General features: G+C 45.9%; 1 protein-coding gene across 19 annotated transcripts in view; it reads left to right on the top strand.

Annotated features, from left to right (window-relative positions):
* LOC103736114 (protocadherin gamma-C4) overlaps positions 1-18403 on the top strand; it is a 177030-nt gene that overhangs the window by 58303 nt on the left and 100324 nt on the right. Inside the window, exons 2-3 of one of the 19 annotated variants that reach the window (XM_029564695.1) lie at positions 509-2776; positions 5619-6084. The exons of 10 other annotated variants lie outside the window; for them this stretch is intronic. In XM_029564695.1, coding sequence (XP_029420555.1) covers positions 509-2776; positions 5619-5666 — 2316 coding nt within the window. In that variant the 3' untranslated portion in view covers positions 5667-6084. 8 more of the 19 variants (XM_029564697.1, XM_029564687.1, XM_017798801.2 and 5 more) reach the window with 8 other exon arrangements.

The following is an 18403-nucleotide window of genomic DNA, read 5'->3' on the forward strand; positions in this document are numbered from 1 at the left end:
GATGTTAAATATATTAACATAAAAATATGGCTTGTTTAGTCAAGCACAATTATGATATTATTACACAACTGGTTAAAAATACTGAAAGAACCTTGGCTGCAGTTTCCCGGTGTGGACTCTGGGCGCCGCTGTTGGACAGAATGAAGAGCCCCGGCACTCAAGATCTCTTCGCGCAGCCGCACAGCGCTTTCCACGGCAGCCCTTTCTCAGACCAGCCCTTTACTCCGCTTCTTCGCGGGGGGGAAAAAGAAGAATCGCTTAAGGACTAGAACTGGAATTAAGGTCCATTCGGAGCCCCGAATATCGGCAATACAGAGCTTCCTCCTAACCCGGCGTCTCCAGGCTGGTGAGCAAGCTAAGCCGAGCAAGAAGGATGGGGTGCGGCGCTGCGGAGAGGGGCCGGGTGCAGACGCGGCCACTGCTCTTTAAAAAGCTGTCTTTGTTCTGCCCCGCGCTCTCGGAGCTGATCCGCTACAAGATCCCCGAGGAAATGCCCACGGGCTCGGTGGTGGGGAACCTCGCCAAGGACCTGGGCTTCGGGGTGCGGGAGTTACCGACTCGGAGACTGCGCATCAGTTCAGAGAAGCCTTACTTCAGTGTGAGCATGGAGAGCGGGGAGTTGCTTGTGAGCGGCAGGCTAGACAGGGAGCAGATTTGTGGGAAGAAGCCGGTTTGTGCTCTGGACTTTGAGGCTGTTGCTGAAAATCCACTGAACTTTTATCACGTGAGCGTAGAGCTCGAGGACATTAATGACCACGTGCCGAAATTCGCGCACATTTCCTCTGAGTTACACATAAGTGAGTCTGCACAGCCAGGCACCCGATTTATATTAGAAGTAGCAGAAGATGCAGACATTGCTTTAAACTCACTTCAGAATTATAAACTTTCTCTTAGTCCTAGTTTCTCACTGACAAATAAGGAAAAACAAGATGGTAGCAAATACCCAGAGATAGTATTGGAGAAAACTTTAGACCGGGAACAGCAGAGTTTACACCGATTAGTCCTGACTGCCTTGGACGGAGGAACTCCTCCTCTCAGTGGTACCACTGAGCTTCGGATCCAAGTGACCGATGCCAATGATAATCCACCTGTATTCACTCAGGAAGTGTACAGAGTTCGTCTCCCGGAAAATGTGCCCAGAGGCACCACTGTGGTGCAGGTGACAGCTACGGACAAGGATGAGGGCATGAATTCGGAAATTACTTATTCCTTCTACAGGACCGGACAAGTCTTTGGTTTAAATTCAAAGAGCGGGGAAATTACAACTCAAAGGACACTGGATTTCGAAGAAATCAAAGAATATTCTATAGTGGTGGAAGGGCGGGATGGTGGAGGCCTGGTTGCTCAATGTACAGTTGAAATTAGCATTCAAGATGAAAATGACAACTGCCCAGAAGTTACAGTCCATTCTCTACTCGAAATTATTCTAGAAAATGCAATGCCAGGAACACTAATTGCTTTGATCAAAATACATGACCGAGATTCTGGGGAAAATGGGGAGGTTTATTGTCGACTGGAAGATGAAGTGCCTTTTAAAATCATCTCTTCATCCAAAAATTCGTATAAATTGGTAACGGACAGGACCTTAGACCGAGAAATGACCCCTGAGTACAATGTCACCATCACTGCCACGGACAGGGGCAAACCTTCCCTCTCCTCCAGCACTAGTGTCACCCTACACATCGGGGATGTGAACGACAACGCCCCGGTTTTCCATCAGGCCTCCTACTTTGTCCACGTGGCTGAGAACAACCCGCCTGGAGCCTCCATCGCTCAAGTCAGCGCCTCTGACCGGGATTTGGGACCCAACGGCCGGGTCTCCTACTCCATCCTAGCCAGCGACCTGGAGCCAAAGGCGCTGTCGTCCTACGTGTCTGTGAACCAGAACAGCGGAGTGGTGTTCGCGCAGCGCGCCTTCGACCACGAGCAGCTGCGCTCCTTCCAGCTGACACTGCAGGCGCGCGACCAGGGCTCGCCAGCGCTCAGCGCCAACGTGAGCATGCGCGTGCTGGTGGGCGACCTCAACGACAACGCGCCGCGCGTGCTCTACCCCGCGCTCGAGCCCGACGGCTCCGCGCTCTTCGACATGGTGCCGCGCGCCGCCGAGCCTGGATACCTGGTCACCAAGGTGGTGGCGGTGGACGCCGACTCGGGACACAACGCCTGGCTGTCGTACCACGTGCTGCAGGCCAGCGACCCCGGGCTCTTCAGCCTGGGGCTGCGCACGGGCGAGGTGCGCACAGCGCGCGCCTTGGGCGACAAGGACGCGGCCCACCAGCTCCTTCTGGTCGCTGTGCGCGATGGTGGACAGCCGCCCCTCTCGGCCACCGCCACGCTGCACCTGATCTTCGCTGACAGCCTGCAGGAGGTCCTCCCAGCCCTCAGCGATGACCCTTTGCCCTCTGACCCCCAGGCCGAGCTGCAGTTCTACCTGGTGGTGGCCTTGGCCCTGATCTCGGCGCTCTTTCTTTTCGCTGTGATTCTCGCCATTGCCCTACGTCTGCGACACTCCACCAGTCCCACCATCTGGGGCTGCTTTCAGCCTGGACTCTGTTCTGAGTCTAGACCTGTGGTTCCTCCTAACTACAGCGAGGGAACTTTGCCATACTCATATAATCTGTGCATTGCCCATGCTGGGAAGACAGAGTTTAATTTCCTAAAATGTAGTGAGCCATTGAATTCAGGACAAGACATTTTTTGCCCTGAGTCATCTGGAGCCTTGTTTCCACTTTGTGATTCCAATGAGTCGACTTCCCATCCTGAGACTCTAACACCGGTAAGTTTGTTCAAATGTTTACTTCTTTTTCTCACCCACCCAACTGCCTATTTACATGAAAGTATAGAACATTTTCAGGTCCAGTGAGTCCTCTAAAGAGCTTTAAATCGCTCAGAAATTTGCATTTCCCATCATTGATGGAGTGGGGTGAATTATAGGTGGCTATGTCACAAAAAAATAAATTCCAGGAAAAAAAGAAGAGGTTACAGATTTACAACATATAGTGAAATAAACAACTGAGAGTATGTGCTCTTATCCCCACAACAAAGGATTGGACAGGTTTTTTCAAAGTTATTGAAATTTACTCACTGATTTTCTTTTTCTGAAACAGGGTCTTGCTGTGTAGTGTGGGGTGGCTTTGAACTCAACTCTGTATTGCAGGCTGACCTGGAAGTTATTAGTAATGTGGCAGGGTCTGGCCTAGGGCTGAGGATCTTCTTGTCTCAGTCTTCTGAGTGCAGGATTACAAGCCTGTGTCACTATTCTGAATATATATAAACTTAGAGTAGATAATAATTTACTTCATTCTTTAAACAAGAAACTACTTATAGGTATATTCTTTTACTGGTTCCACTGATAGTTTCAATCCTTGTGTTCATTCTTTGTGCCTAGTTCTTTAATTTTTAAAAGTTATTTGTTTTTACTTTATGTGTAGGAATGTTTTGTCTTAGTGTAAGTGCACTACATGTGTACAATGCCCACAGAGGCCAGAAGAAGGCATCAGATCCTCTTGGACTGGAGTTACTCATATGTTAGCAGTTATGTGAGTGCTAGGAAATGATGCAAAAGCAGCTCTTAAACACTGTGCTCTTAAGCACTGTGCCATCTCTCCAGCCCCTCATGCCTATTTTCTTATATATACCTAATAGAATCAAGACTCTGACTCCCCAAAAAGGGCATGAAAAGTGCTATGAGTATTTGTGAAATGAAAGAAAAAAAAAGAGTCTCACTGAATTCATCAGACTCTAGTCACTACATTCTCCAAGCTTTTCAGGAGTGCAAAATCCTGAAGAAAAGGAAAAACTGGGGCTGGTGCTCAGTGGTAGGGCACTACATACAGTATGGTCAATGTCCTAGCTTTAATATCCAGTACAGGGGTAGGAAAAGAAAGGGAGGAGGGGAGAAAATGCTAGTGCCGCCTCTATTTATCTTGCTCTGGTTCTTTTTTTTTTTTGGCCTGGAACTCACTATGCAGACCAGGCTGGCCTTGAACTTACAGAGATCCACCTGCCTCTGCCTCCTGAGTGCAGCTGGGATTAAAGGTGTGGGCCACCACAGCCAGCTTGCTCTGATTCTTGACATATGCTCTTTGAAGAAGGAAGACACTGGGTTATCTTATAATTTGGACCCTAAATGTAAATAGCTTTTCTCATCAACCCCTATGGGGAATTTCGAATCATTTCATCTTAAAGGCAAAACTTACTAATCTGGTATGCATAAGAAATTACCATTACATACTATGTCTTTGTTTATTTCCCTGCCAGAGATATAATAAATGGCTTCTTTACAAACTGAGATTTGTTCTTTACATGACAGTTTTTATGTAACAACAGTTACCTTATTACATAAGCCCAAATGGCCTTTACAATAAGAAGTTTATGAGCACTTTAAAATTGCATACTTTCTTGTTTCTTTTCTCCTTGTCCTGGGGTTTGAGTTCATTCCTCATTCATACTAGACAAGTTCTTTTCTACTGCACTATACCCCAGCCCTTAAAATTATATAGGTTTGGGGGTGCAGCTTGGTGGCAGAGCACTTGCCTAGCATGCTGAGGTTCTAGGCTCCATCCCCAGCATCACACACACAAAAGCATAATCTCTTGATAGAGGATTGAAATGGAAACTTGCTTTTCCCTGTATGTTCACTTTAATTGTCTCAATGCCTGTATATGTATCATATATTCACATGCTAAAAGCTAAACCTTTTTTGAATAGTGTAAAAGCTTAAATAGTCACATAAATATTAATTTCAAAACCTTAATCCTGTTAAAATTTGACATTAGGTAAGAAAATCCATAAATATCATCCAAGTAAAATTATTTTTATAACACTGAATTTTTCATATTTTATTTATTATTTTTGTTTTATGTGTATGTGTATATTGTCTGCATGTAGGTAAGTGCACCCCTGTTGTGCATTGACCACGGAGGACAGAAAAGTCTGTCAGATCCCCTGGAACTGGAGTTATGGACAGTTGTTAGCTGTTAGTTGTTAGGGTGCTGGGATTCAAACCTGGGTCTTCTGCAAGAGCAGCCAGTGTTCTTAACTGCTGAGCCATCTCTCCAGCCCCAACACTTAAGTTTTAAAGAAACAATGAATTTTACCATCAAAATGAATAAATCTTCTAGGCATGGTGACTCTCACCTTTAGTCCTAGCATACAGGAGGCAGAAGCAGGCAAATCTCTGAATTCAAGGTCAGCCTGGTTTACCCAGTGAGTTCCAGCCTGGCCGGAGCTACCTAGTCAGACCGTGTCGTAAAAGAAAAGAAAAATATGAATATATAACTATTTCCAAAGATGATTGCATACCAAGAGTACTTCTGGATGTTGTAAAGATATATACAAAACATCATCAAAAAGAATTATAACAGTTTACATATTTAAAGAGTGTGTAGAAACCAAAAAGTGTATTAGGTTGATACTAAACAAAAAAGGAAAACATCTTGATGTTTAATACTGAGATTTCATCCCATTTCCTTTACAACCCAGATTTCTACCAATGGTCCTTGCTTTTGTAGTATGAATGCAAGAAACAAAGTTTTGAAAGATTTAGAAAATATATAAAATCACAATGAGAAAAAATGTTTTATCAACTATCTATAATCATGTTTACTATCTCCCAGCGGGGGTTGGGCCACACTCGTGTAAGTACCAGGTACCCTGGACGCTGAGGCAGGAGAATTGCTTGAACCCAATCATTGAAGACCAACCTGAACAACGCCATTTCAGGAAGGCCCTTTCTTGAAAGGAGGGAAGAAGGGAGGAACGGAAAGAGGAAGGAAGGAAAGATGGGAAGATGTAATATTTCAGTTGGTGTAGTAACGATTTAGGACTCTGAGCGCCGCTGTTCACCAACTGTAAGAAAAACACAGCACTCCATCCGGATTTTCAGATCTGCAACTACACAAAGCTCTGCAGAGCCTATAAACTGGCTCCGTGGCTACAGCAAAACTCAACCTTTTAACTTGGGGCGCTCATACGTTCTCCTGAGGAAAAAGAATCATCGGACTTTGCGGGAGGGAAAGAAGAACGTAATGAGTCAGCGTGCACAGAGAGTATTCTGAGAAAATTCCGGAGCAAAGCAGCAATGGCTGCCTCAACCAAACGCCAGCACTGCAGAAGACTGGTCCTCCTGTGCGCGCTCCTGGGGACGCTGTGGGAGGCCGGAGCCAGCCAGATCCGCTATTCCGTGCTGGAAGAGAGAGAAAGGGGCTATGTAGTAGGGAACATCTCTAAGGACCTGGGACTGGAGCCCGGCGAGCTGACGGAGCGCGGAGTCCGGATCATCTCCAAAGGTAGGACTCAGCTTTTCTCTCTCAGCCCAAGGAGCGGCAGCCTGGTCACCGCCGGCAGGATAGACCGCGAGGAGCTCTGCGCTCAGAGCGCGCGGTGCCTAGTGAACTTTAAAGTCCTAGTTGAAGACAGAGTGAAACTTTATGGGATAGAAGTAGAAGTAATTGATATTAACGACAATGCGCCAAATTTTGAGGCTGAAAATTTGGTGGTAAAAATAAGCGAAATCGCGGCTCCTGGAGCACGTTATCCGCTCCCGGAAGCTGTTGATCCGGATGTGGGCGTGAACTCCCTACAGAACTACCAGCTCAGCCCCAATCGCCACTTCTCTCTGGAAGTGCAAACCGGAGTCGACGGAACTATAAACCCAGAACTGGTGCTGGAGCGCATGCTGGACCGGGAGGAAGAGGCTGTTCACCACCTGATCCTCACCGCCTCCGACGGCGGCCACCCCCGCCGCTCCAGCACAGCGCACATCCAGGTGACAGTGTTGGATACAAACGACAATGCCCCTGTTTTCGACCAGTCGATTTACAGAGTGAAAGTCCTAGAGAACGTGCCCCTGGGCACCCTGCTGCTTACAGTGAGAGCTAGCGACCTGGATGAGGGCGCCAACGGGAAAGTGATGTATAAATTCCGGAAAATTAACGAAAAGCAATCATTGTTATTCCAGCTTCATGAAGATACTGGAGAGATATCAGTAGCAAAAAATCTGGATTATGAAGAATGTTCATTATATGAAACGGAAATACAGGCTGAAGATGGTGGGGGATTGACAGGGCGTACCAAAGTGATAATTATGGTAGAAGATGTAAATGACAATAGACCAGAAGTGACCATTACATCTCTGTTCAGCCCAGTGAGGGAAGATGCTCTTCCAGGAACAGTAATCCTTCTTTTCAATGCTCATGACCAAGACTCAGGGAAGAATGGTCAAGTTGTCTGTTCCATCCAAGAGAACCCACCTTTTAAATTAGAAAATTCAATAGATGATTATTATAGATTGTTGACAGCCCAAAATCTTGATCGAGAAAAAGCATCTGAGTATAACATCACAGTGACAGCAACAGACAGGGGAATCCCATCCCTGTCCACAGAAATTCACATTACCTTACATGTAACTGACATCAACGATAATCCACCTGTCTTCTCTCAAGCCTCCTACTCAGTCTACCTCCTTGAAAACAACCCCAGAGGCTCCTCCATCTTCTCAGTTATTGCCCATGACCCTGATAACAATGAAAATGCTAGGGTAATTTACTCCTTGGTGGAAGACACCATCCAGGGAGCACCACTCTCCTCCTATATCTCCATTAACTCTGACACTGGTGTGCTCTATGCTCTGCAGGCCTTTGACTATGAGCAGTTTAGTAATCTGCAAATGCAGGTGAAGGCAAGTGACAGCGGACATCCTCCACTCAGTAGCAACGTGTCACTGACTGTGCTCCTGTTGGATCAGAATGACAATGCTCCCAAGATCCTGTACCCCTCCCTCCCTACTGATGGCTCCACTGGTGTGGAGCTGGCTCCCCGTTCAGCAGAGCCAGGATACCTGGTGACCAAGGTGGTGGCAGTGGACAAAGATTCTGGACAGAATGCTTGGCTGTCTTTCCGTCTGCTCAAGGCAAGTGAGCCAGGACTCTTCACAGTGGGGCTTCACACTGGTGAAGTTCGCACAGCCAGGGTCCTGATGGACAGAGATACACTCAAGCAAAGCCTCGTGGTAGCTGTGCAGGATCATGGCCAACCCCCTCTTTCTGCCACCGTCACTCTCACAGTGGCTGTGGCAGACAGCATCCCTGAGGTCCTGGCTGACTTGGGCAGTATCAACACTCCTGCAGACCCAGATTCTGACCTTACACTGTATCTGGTAGTAGCGGTGGCTGTGGTCTCCTGTGTCTTCCTAGTCTTTGTGCTTGTGCTGCTGGCGCTTAGGCTAAGGCACTGGCATGCATCTCATCTCTTGCAGGCAGCAAGGGATGGATTGACTGATGTACCAGCATCACACATTATGGGTGTGGATGGGGTACAAGCTTTCCTACAGACCTATTCCCAACAGTTTTCTCTCACACCTGATTCTGGGAAGAGCCACCTAATCTTCCCCCAGCCCAACTATGCAGATACACTCATCAGCCAGGAAAGCTGTGGGAAAATCGAGCCTTTGTGCAGTTCTGTTGAATCCAAGATTCCTGTTGACGATACACCTTTGGTTCCTGTGAGTTCTGATTTCCCTTTATTATTTATGACAGCTATCTGCTTCGGTGTTCCTATGTGGGGTAGCATAAGTTGATATTTTTATATTTGTCACCATTTAAGTTTTTTCACTGAATCTAGTCTTCAGCCCAACACCTTTTATTGACTTACTGATTGGAGGCATTTATTGATTATACATTACTGATAAAATTTTCACTTTCTCACAATTAACCTAGTGTCAATGGAAGACACTCTTCATGAGGCAATTCTTATGGTCCTGTGTGGATGAGGCTGTTTACATACAGTTGCTTGATTGGGTACTACTGACTCTCCAGTGGAGTTATTTTCTTGAAGTTTATTCAGTATTCTTTCTAATTGCCCCCATTATAAAACCTTTCTCCTGAAACCATTTCTATAGTAATACTTTTGTAAGGGTAAATTACATACTTTTTTTCTTAGAGAAACAACTGAAAGCCCAGAGTCTCTGCTTCCACCCTTTTATTTCTGTGACATGAAAATACCTCATTAAACTAATGTTTTTTAGACCATAAGCTCAAAGAAACCATTTGTGTTTAAAGATCTTTTATGAGGAAGAGTCAAGCTTCAGATATCATTTCCACACCCTAGCAAATTACTTTTTCTTTTAGTGGTGAAAATTGTAGCATCCTTTATGCTACTATCATTAAAATTTTGAATTTCCTAATGCTATAATATCAAAGTATGAAAATAGCCTTACACTCTTCTTTCTTATAAGTGTGTTCTTGCTCAAGAGAAGTTGTTAAGACTGAAGATTGTGAAAGGACAAATAAGGGAAATTAAACATTGTTCTTCAGTTTTATATTATTTCTGACTCAATTCTCCAACATCTGGGAGTAGAACTGAACCTGAAAATGGGATGCTCATTAGAAAACCATTTTCAGGAGACGATGGGGGAGATTTTTTAAATACTTCATTCGTTTTTAGCTATTAGGAAAAATAATTTATTATTATTTTAAACATAATGTCAATTTTCAAGTTTGACATTTGAGAGACTATTTGAAAATAAAATTTTGTACTGGGGATATAGTTCAGTGATAGAGTGCTTGCCTAGCATATATTAATGATACATAAAATGGGGTAAAATAGGTTTCATTATAGCATTTTCATACATGTACATAATGTATTTCAATCTTACTCAGTCCCATTACCATCTCTTATCCCCCCTCCCACTCCGACTAATCTGCTTCCTCTTCCCAACTAACCCCAATTCTACTTTCATGTTGTGTGTGTGTGTGTGTGTGTGTGTGTGTGTATGCTCACGGTTCATTAAGGTTGTTTACAGGAGCATGAGAGAGGGTATGTTTGGTATTTGTTTAGCATGGTTTGTTTGGCTCTTCGATTCAGAATCTCTGTCTCCCAAGCGGTCCTTAAACTCTTCATCCTCCTGCCTCAGCCTCACAAGTGCTGAGATTATGGACATACACTATCATACCCCGCTGTCACTTGCCTTTAAATCCTGACCATGAAGGAAACTGGACTGATGACTGGAAAGAGTGTGGAAATTTTTCAGTTCTGTTTTTCTCTAACTTGTAAGATGTATTGTACCTTGGTAACTGATTATAGAACATAAAAGGGCTGAAAAATAAAATTAATATTTATGTCTCTCATTTGAAAGAAGGGTTAATTGACTTTACATATTTTGGATTTTCTGAAAAGTATTCAAAGAGTGCAAAATACACTAAACAATGATTGGCCTATGTTCTTCACTGTCGAAGCTGGTTGATCTGCTCTGTATGTGAAGAAGCACAATACAATACATAATACTCCATAATGTGGTGTAAGTTTCAGCTTATAGATAATACATTACTTTATAACGTTAAATCCACTAGTATCCACTGTAATTCCTTGAGGAGATTAAAATTTGCGACAATTATATAGCTGCATTTTCCTAGCAATATATACATTCTGGAAATATTCCAAAGAAGACAGACTGCAGTTCCAGATAGAGCCTCTGGGCGCCGCTGTCGGCCAGTGCAGAGCCAGCGCCTATACTCTGGATCCCTGTAGCCTGGAATTTCATGCGCAGAAACCAATACACACCAAAGGAAACTCTTAACTCTCTGAGACCGAGACACGGATTCCCGGCCCCAAAACTGGGGTCCGCCTGCCCAGGATCGAATGCACTTCCACCGCAGTAGACTGCACTTTGTCTAAGTGTAAAGGTGCGGAGGCCTAGAGAGAGCCGGAGCCAGCTATGGGAGGGAGCTGCGCGCAGAGGCACCGCCCCGGCCGCCGGCAGGTACTGTTTCCCTTCCTGCTGCCATTGTTCTGCCCCGCGCTCTGCGAGCTGATCCGCTACTCCATTCCCGAAGAATTGGACAGGGGTTCGGTGGTAGGGAACCTCGCCAAGGATCTAGGGCTCAGTATCCTGGATGTGTCGGCTCGCAAGCTGCGAGTTAGCGGGGAGAAGCTGCACTTCAGCGTAGACGCGGAGAGCGGGAACTTGCTGGTGAAGGACAGGATAGACCGGGAGCAGATGTGCAAAGAGAGAAAGAGGTGTGAGCTGCAGTTGGAAGCTGTGGTGGAAAATCCTTTAAATATTTTCCATGTTATCGTGGTGATTGAGGATATCAATGATCATGCTCCACAATTCGAGAAGAAAGAAATAAACTTAGAAATTTTAGAATCTGTGTCTGTTGGCACACAAATACCCCTTGACCCTGCAACTGACCCTGACATAAATTCGAACTCAATTGATGATTATCAGATAAGCCCTAACCCTTATTTCTCACTAATGGTTCGAGTCAATTCAGATGGTGGCAAGTTTCCAGAGTTATCTCTGGAGAAACCTCTAGACAGGGAAGAACAGAAATCTCATCGCTTGATACTGACTGCCTTAGATGGAGGTGACCCACCACGAAGTGCCACCACTCAAATAGAAATATCTGTAAAAGACACCAACGACAACCACCCAGTGTTCAGCAAAGAGGAATATAGAGTCAGTGTCAGTGAAAACCTGCCCCTGGGGTCCTCCGTGTTGCAAGTGGCAGCCACTGATAGGGACGAGGAAGTCAACGCAGAGATAAAATATTACTTCCGGAGGACTGCCCAGAGCACACGACACACGTTCTCCCTGGATGAGAAAACAGGAATGATTAGGAATAACCAGTCATTTGACTTCGAAGATGTGGAAAGATACACCATGGAAGTGGAAGCAAAGGATGGAGGTGGTCTCTCTACACAGAGTAAAGTGATCATAGAAATCCTAGATGAAAATGACAACAGCCCTGAAATAATCATCACTTCTCTTTCTGATCATATTTTGGAGAATTCCCCTCCAGGGATGGTGGTTGCCTTCTTCAAAACGCAGGATCGGGATTTCGGAAGAAATGGAGAAGTGAAGTGTGATATGGAGAAAGGCTTTCCTTTCAAGATCTACGCTTCTTCCAGTAACTACTACAAGTTGGTGACAGATGGAGCCCTAGACCGAGAGCAGAGCCCAGAGTACAATGTCACCATCACCGCCACGGACAGGGGCAGCCCACCCCTTTCTTCCAGCATATACATCACCCTGCACATCACAGACGTCAACGACAACGCCCCGGTTTTCCATCAGGCCTCCTACTTTGTCCACGTGGCTGAGAACAACCCGCCTGGAGCCTCCATCGCTCAAGTCAGCGCCTCTGACCCGGATTTGGGACCCAACGGCCGGGTCTCCTACTCCATCCTAGCCAGCGACCTGGAGCCAAGGGCGCTGTCGTCCTACGTGTCTGTGAACCAGAACAGCGGAGTGGTGTTCGCGCAGCGCGCCTTCGACCACGAGCAGCTGCGCTCCTTCCAGCTGACACTGCAGGCGCGCGACCAGGGCTCGCCAGCGCTCAGCGCCAACGTGAGCATGCGCGTGCTGGTGGGCGACCTCAACGACAACGCGCCGCGCGTGCTCTACCCCGCGCTCGAGCCCGACGGCTCCGCGCTCTTCGACATGGTGCCGCGCGCCGCCGAGCCTGGATACCTGGTCACCAAGGTGGTGGCGGTGGACGCCGACTCGGGACACAACGCCTGGCTGTCGTACCACGTGCTGCAGGCCAGCGACCCCGGGCTCTTCAGCCTGGGGCTGCGCACGGGCGAAGTGCGCACAGCGCGCGCCCTGGGCGACAAGGACGCGGCCCGCCAGCGCCTTCTGGTAGCTGTGCGCGATGGTGGACAGCCGCCCCTCTCGGCCACCGCCACGCTGCACCTGATCTTCGCTGACAGCCTGCAGGAGGTCCTCCCAGCCCTCAGCGATGACCCTTTGCCCTCTGACCCCCAGGCCGAGCTGCAGTTCTACCTGGTGGTGGCCTTGGCCCTGATCTCGGCGCTCTTTCTTTTCGCTGTGATTCTGGCCATGGCCCTTCGCCTTCACCACTCCTCCAGTCCTGCTGTGTGGGACTGCTTTCAGTCTGACATCTGCTCTAAGGCTAGACCAGGCGTTTCTCTCAACTACAGTGAGGGAACTCTGCCTTATTCCTACAATCTGAGCGTAGGGCATACGGGAAGGACAGAGTTAAATTTCCTTAACTGTAAAGCACCCTTGCCTTCTGCTCAAGATTTAGTTTGCAGTAGTTCCTCGGGGGCTTTAGTTCCACTCCACCTTGGGCATGATTCGACATCACATCCTGAAACTCTAACACTGGTAAGTTTCGATTTGGTATCTTTAATAACCTAGATTCTCTTATTTCCGGCTTAATATCCTCATTTTCATATTAAGGATCACATGTGAAAAATCTGTAGCTAAGTACCATGTCTTCTCAATATTGACATTTCAACTGTTCTATCCTTTGTAGGGGAAAAAGGGTTACCGAGTTGGAGATACCTGGTAAGGCTCTGATTAGCAAATAAAACCAATAGTCTTAGTCTCTAACCAGATTTTTTTTTAAAAAATGACCTATGCAATTTTGCTAATACTTGAATGAGTTTTCCATATCCACTTTGTATGTTTTAAAGTCTAAAATGTTACATGCTTGCACTAAGTATCAGAACAAGTGTTTCTTTAAAAATTGCACACACATTTATTGCAAATTCACCACTGCTGCCCTTTGGTGTCTCTCTCCATTTATTTTCTATACTTTTTTTTCTGAGTGTAAGCATTTGGGGAAAAGTTGGGGAGGCTAGCCAACAGATCTGCAAACTTTCTGAAATTATATGCAAAGTTACAGACATTTCTGTTTGGAGAGGACTCAAAATTTTGTTCATGTTTCCAAGGTTTTATGGCCCCCAGAGTTAATATTTAAAACCCTTACAAGGGTTTCTCTTGGTCTAGCTTTCTTCCAGTTTACATTTTTCAGTTTTCTTGGAACTTAATTTCTTGGAACTCAATCTCTTTTCTTCTACATTGCAGAGTGATTTCCAAGAAAACATATGAAATTCTATTACCTTTTTGCTTTCAGTGTGGTTTAAGATTTTTTTGAAGAAAAAAAGATAAAATTTATGGCAGTGCATGGTGGTGGTATCTGCTGAGAATTCCAACACTCAGGAGGTGAGACCCTGCCTCTCAAAAAATAAAAATAAAACCTGTGAAAGGTCTCATTCATAGTGACCAAAACATTTTTTACATCCTGCTTTTTGGAGGAAAGAGCTGCTCATGGGTTGTTGATGGATAAGCACTTATTTGCACTTCCAGACAAACAGGCTATGAGATGTTGTTTATATTGACATTAATCCTCTGATAGATGAGGTCATTTGCATAAAACTTATTTGTTTAAAAGTCTACATCAGAGTTATGGGTTTATCTCAGTGGTAGAGCTTTTCTAACATGGTTTGCTCCCCAGCACTGGAAAAATTTTGACATCACTATATCTTTGTTTTTATTTTTGGTGCCTGAAATACTTGTACATATTTATCTTCCCATTACAACGCATTTTAGTAAGCAACTGTAGTGTATGTTCCTTTTAGTTTCTTCATGTGTGTTTGTGTGTGTATGTGTGTGTGTGTGTGTGTGTGTGTGTTCTGCAAGCACATAGGTTACATGGTTCTACACAAGAGTTCAGTCCCTTCAGAGGCCAGAAGAGGGCATTGGGTCACCTAGAACTGGAGTTACTACCTGCTGTGAGCCACCTGACATGGGTACTGGGAACCAAATTTGAGTCCTCTGGAAGAGCAGCAAGTGTTCTTAACCACTGAACCAGCTCCTGCCTTGGCCTTTTAGTTTCCAATTATCTGCCGAATTTGTTTTTAAAAGGTCTAACTAAATTTTCCATAAAATAAACCTATATAAGTGAAATAATGTTTTCAAACAAATTCATTAAACCTCAGTAAAACTATTTTAGAGCAGACTATTTGGTCAACCTCTCACACAACTGTAAGCTAAACAACGTAATCAAACAAGGAAATCCCAAGTAAAAATCAAAAGGAATTGCCTCATAAAGAGCACAATACTGTCGCCACATGAATGCATACCAGACTTAATTGAACCATTTAAATCGCGATCTCAAAGTTCTAAGACCTTTCTGAATGCGCAGCTGTACTCTCTAGGACACAAAATAAGCATTATTTATCTTTATATTGGGTATATTCCTGTTGAAAATATATTGCAAACTGCATTTCCTAATAAACTATGGTGGGTGCAGTAACTTCTTAGGACTCTGGGCGCCGCTGTTCACCTAACTAGGAGCAAAAAGCCGCCGGAGCCCAGTTCCTTTTCTCAGGGATCCAACAGCACAAAGCCCCAGAATTCCTACAAACCGCTCCTGGGCTGCAACGAAATCCACCCGGAATTTAAGGTGCTCTCGCTACAGAAGATTCCTGCGGCCACAGAAAGAAGGAAGAACCAGCGAAAACACACAGCGTATCCAGGGACAACTTTGAGAGAATTTGTTACCAGAAAGCAATGGCGGCTCAAAGGAATCTCCCCGACTGCACCAAGCTGGCCTTCCTCAGCCTTTTCCTGTGGATGCCCTGGGAGTCCTCAGCCAGGCAGATCCGCTACTCTATTCCTGAGGAGCTAGACAAAGGTTCCTTCGTGGGGAACATCTCCAAGGACTTGGGGCTGGAGCCCCGAGAGCTGGCGGAGCGCGGAGTCCGCATCGTCTCCAGAGGTAGGTTGCAGCTTTTCTCCCTGAATCCTCGGATTGGCAGCCTAGTCACCGCGGGCAGGATAGACCGCGAGGAGCTCTGCGCTCAAAGCGAGCGGTGTGCGGTGACTTTTAACATCCTTGTAGAAGACAGGGTGAAACTTTTCGGGATAGAAATAGAGATCACTGATGTCAATGATAATGCGCCAAAATTCCAAGCAGAAACTCTAGACGTAAAAATTAATGAAAACGTCGCTCCAGGAATGCGCTTTCCTCTCCCGGAAGCTATTGATCCGGATGTGGGCGTGAACTCTCTACAGAGCTACAAGCTCAGCCCCAATAAGCACTTCTCCTTAGGCGTTCAGAGCCCTAACAATGGCATTAAGTACCCGGAACTAGTGCTGGAGCACGCTCTAGATCGTGAGGAAGAGGCCGTTCACCACTTAGTCCTCAGGGCCTCTGACGGAGGTAACCCTCCCCGTTCAGGCACAGTCCTTGTCACTGTGACTGTCTTCGATGCAAATGACAATGCACCAGTCTTCACCCTGTCTGAATACCGAGTGAATGTTCCAGAAAACTTGCCAGTGGGCACTCAGCTGCTAAAGGTTACTGCCACGGACAAGGATGAAGGAGCCAATGGAGAAGTGACATACTCATTCCGAAAATTATCAGACACACAGTTGTCCAAATTCCAACTAAATAAAAAAACTGGTGAAATAAAAATATCTGAAAATCTAAATTATGAAGAAACAGTGTTCTACAAACTAGAAATACAAGCTGAAGATGGAGGAGCCTACCTTGCGACTGCAAAGGTGTTGATTACAGTAGAAGATGTAAATGACAACAGTCCAGAGGTGACCATCACATCTCTCTTTAGTCCAGTGACTGAAGATTCACCTATGGGGACTGTCATAGCTCTTTTAAACGTGCATGATTTAGACTCAGGGCAGAATGGAGAGGTAACCTGTTCCATTTCTGAAAATCTACCATTTAAATTAGAAAAGACCATCGACAGTTACTACAGACTGGTGACGCAACGAGCACTTGATAGGGAACAGGTATCCTCATACAACATCACAGTAACAGCCTCAGATGGTGGAAACCCACCTCTGTCAACCAAAACGTACTTCACTCTGCAGGTGGCAGATATCAATGACAACCCACCCACCTTCTCTCACATCCCCTACTTTACCTATATCCCAGAGAACAACCCCAGGGGGGGCACCATCTTCTCTGTGACTGCCCTGGATCCAGACAGCAAAGAGAATGGCCAGATTGTGTACTCTCTGGCTGAAGACACTGTTGAAGGGGCACCACTATCTTCCTACATATCCATCAACTCAGACACTGGCATCCTGTATGCACTCCGATCCTTTGACTATGAGCAGTTTCATGAACTGCAAGTACAAGTGACAGCCAGTGACAGTGGGAAGCCGCCCCTCAGCAGCAATGTGTCACTGACCCTGTTCGTGCTGGATCAAAATGACAACTCCCCAGAGATCCTGTACCCCACCCCACCCACTGATGGCTCCACTGGAGTAGAGCTAGCTCCCCGATCTGCAGAGCCAGGCTATCTGGTGACCAAAGTGGTGGCAGTGGACAAAGACTTCGGACAGAACGCCTGGCTGTCCTACCGTCTGCTCAAAGCCAGCGAGCCAGGTCTTTTCTTGGTGGGACTGCACACAGGTGAGGTGCGTACAGCGCGAGCCCTGCTGGACCGAGACACCCTCAAGCAGAGCCTCGTAGTGGCTGTGCAGGACCACGGGCAGCCAGCGCTTTCTGCTACGGTCACTTTAACTGTCGCGGTAGCCGACAGCATTCCTGATGTTCTGGCAGACTTAGTCAACTTGGAGCTGCCACAGGACTCCGAAGGCTCAGGCCTCACACTCTATCTAGTGGTGGCAGTGGCCGCAGTCTCCTGCGTTTTTCTCGCCTTTGTCATCGTGTTGCTAGCGCTCAAACTTCGGCGCTGGCACAAGTCGCACGTGCTTCAGTCTTCCCGAGATGGATTGACTGGCGTGCCCGCCTCTCATTTTGTGGGCATGGATGGGGTGCATGCTTTCCTGCAGACCTATTCCCATGAGGTCTCGCTAACCTCGGATTCCCGGAAGAGTCATCTGATCTTCCCGCAACCTAACTATGCAGACAAGCTCATCAGCCAGGAAAGCTGTGAGAAAAATGATCCTCTGTCTTTGTTAGATGATTCCAAGTGTCCGGTAGAGGATACCCTTTTGGTACCAGTGAGTCTGTTTTTACTTTCTCTTTAAGTAATTATGACCAGTTTTACTTTTAGGGTTGGATGGGGTGTTGGAAATGTTGGATCTTTATTTTTAAATCACTGCTCTCTGTTTCAATGACACACACTTCTTGCTAAAACATTGGAGTAGAATTAGACGATTAAGGCTTTTTTGAAAACTTTGTGATGAAAGTCACCCAGGTTGGCAAAAGATTGTTATGAGTAGCCTTGCAGACCTTTAGTAATTTATCATGTTTTTTAGAACAATGTTGACAATTCCTAAGAGGGACTTCCTTACAGAACAGTCTGCTGACTTATGCGTTCTTATTTGCCACACACTGCAACAGTAACCCCTCAGACAGGGGAGTTCCTTTGAAGGCAAGTTAGAAACAAATACGTTAGTCCCACCAGAAACAGAAAGCAAGTCCAAGGCTATTCACTACCATTCTTTCAAAGAAGAAGGGAAGTATGTCTTTGCAGTTGTATTTTTCAAACAACACTGTAGTGGCAATTGCAACTGAACATACATACTCCTTACAGACTTGTTTTTAATTAACACTCAATTAACAATCCACAAGTATGTGCTTAGGTTTTTTACAGCCATAATCATACCCATTAGCTCGGTCACATTCTTTTTGCATATGATTACCTAGTTTCA

This window comes from Nannospalax galili, unplaced genomic scaffold, assembly GCF_000622305.1.
Source record: "Nannospalax galili isolate Female #2095 unplaced genomic scaffold, S.galili_v1.0 scaffold1077, whole genome shotgun sequence".
Taxonomy (NCBI): domain Eukaryota; kingdom Metazoa; phylum Chordata; class Mammalia; order Rodentia; family Spalacidae; genus Nannospalax; species Nannospalax galili.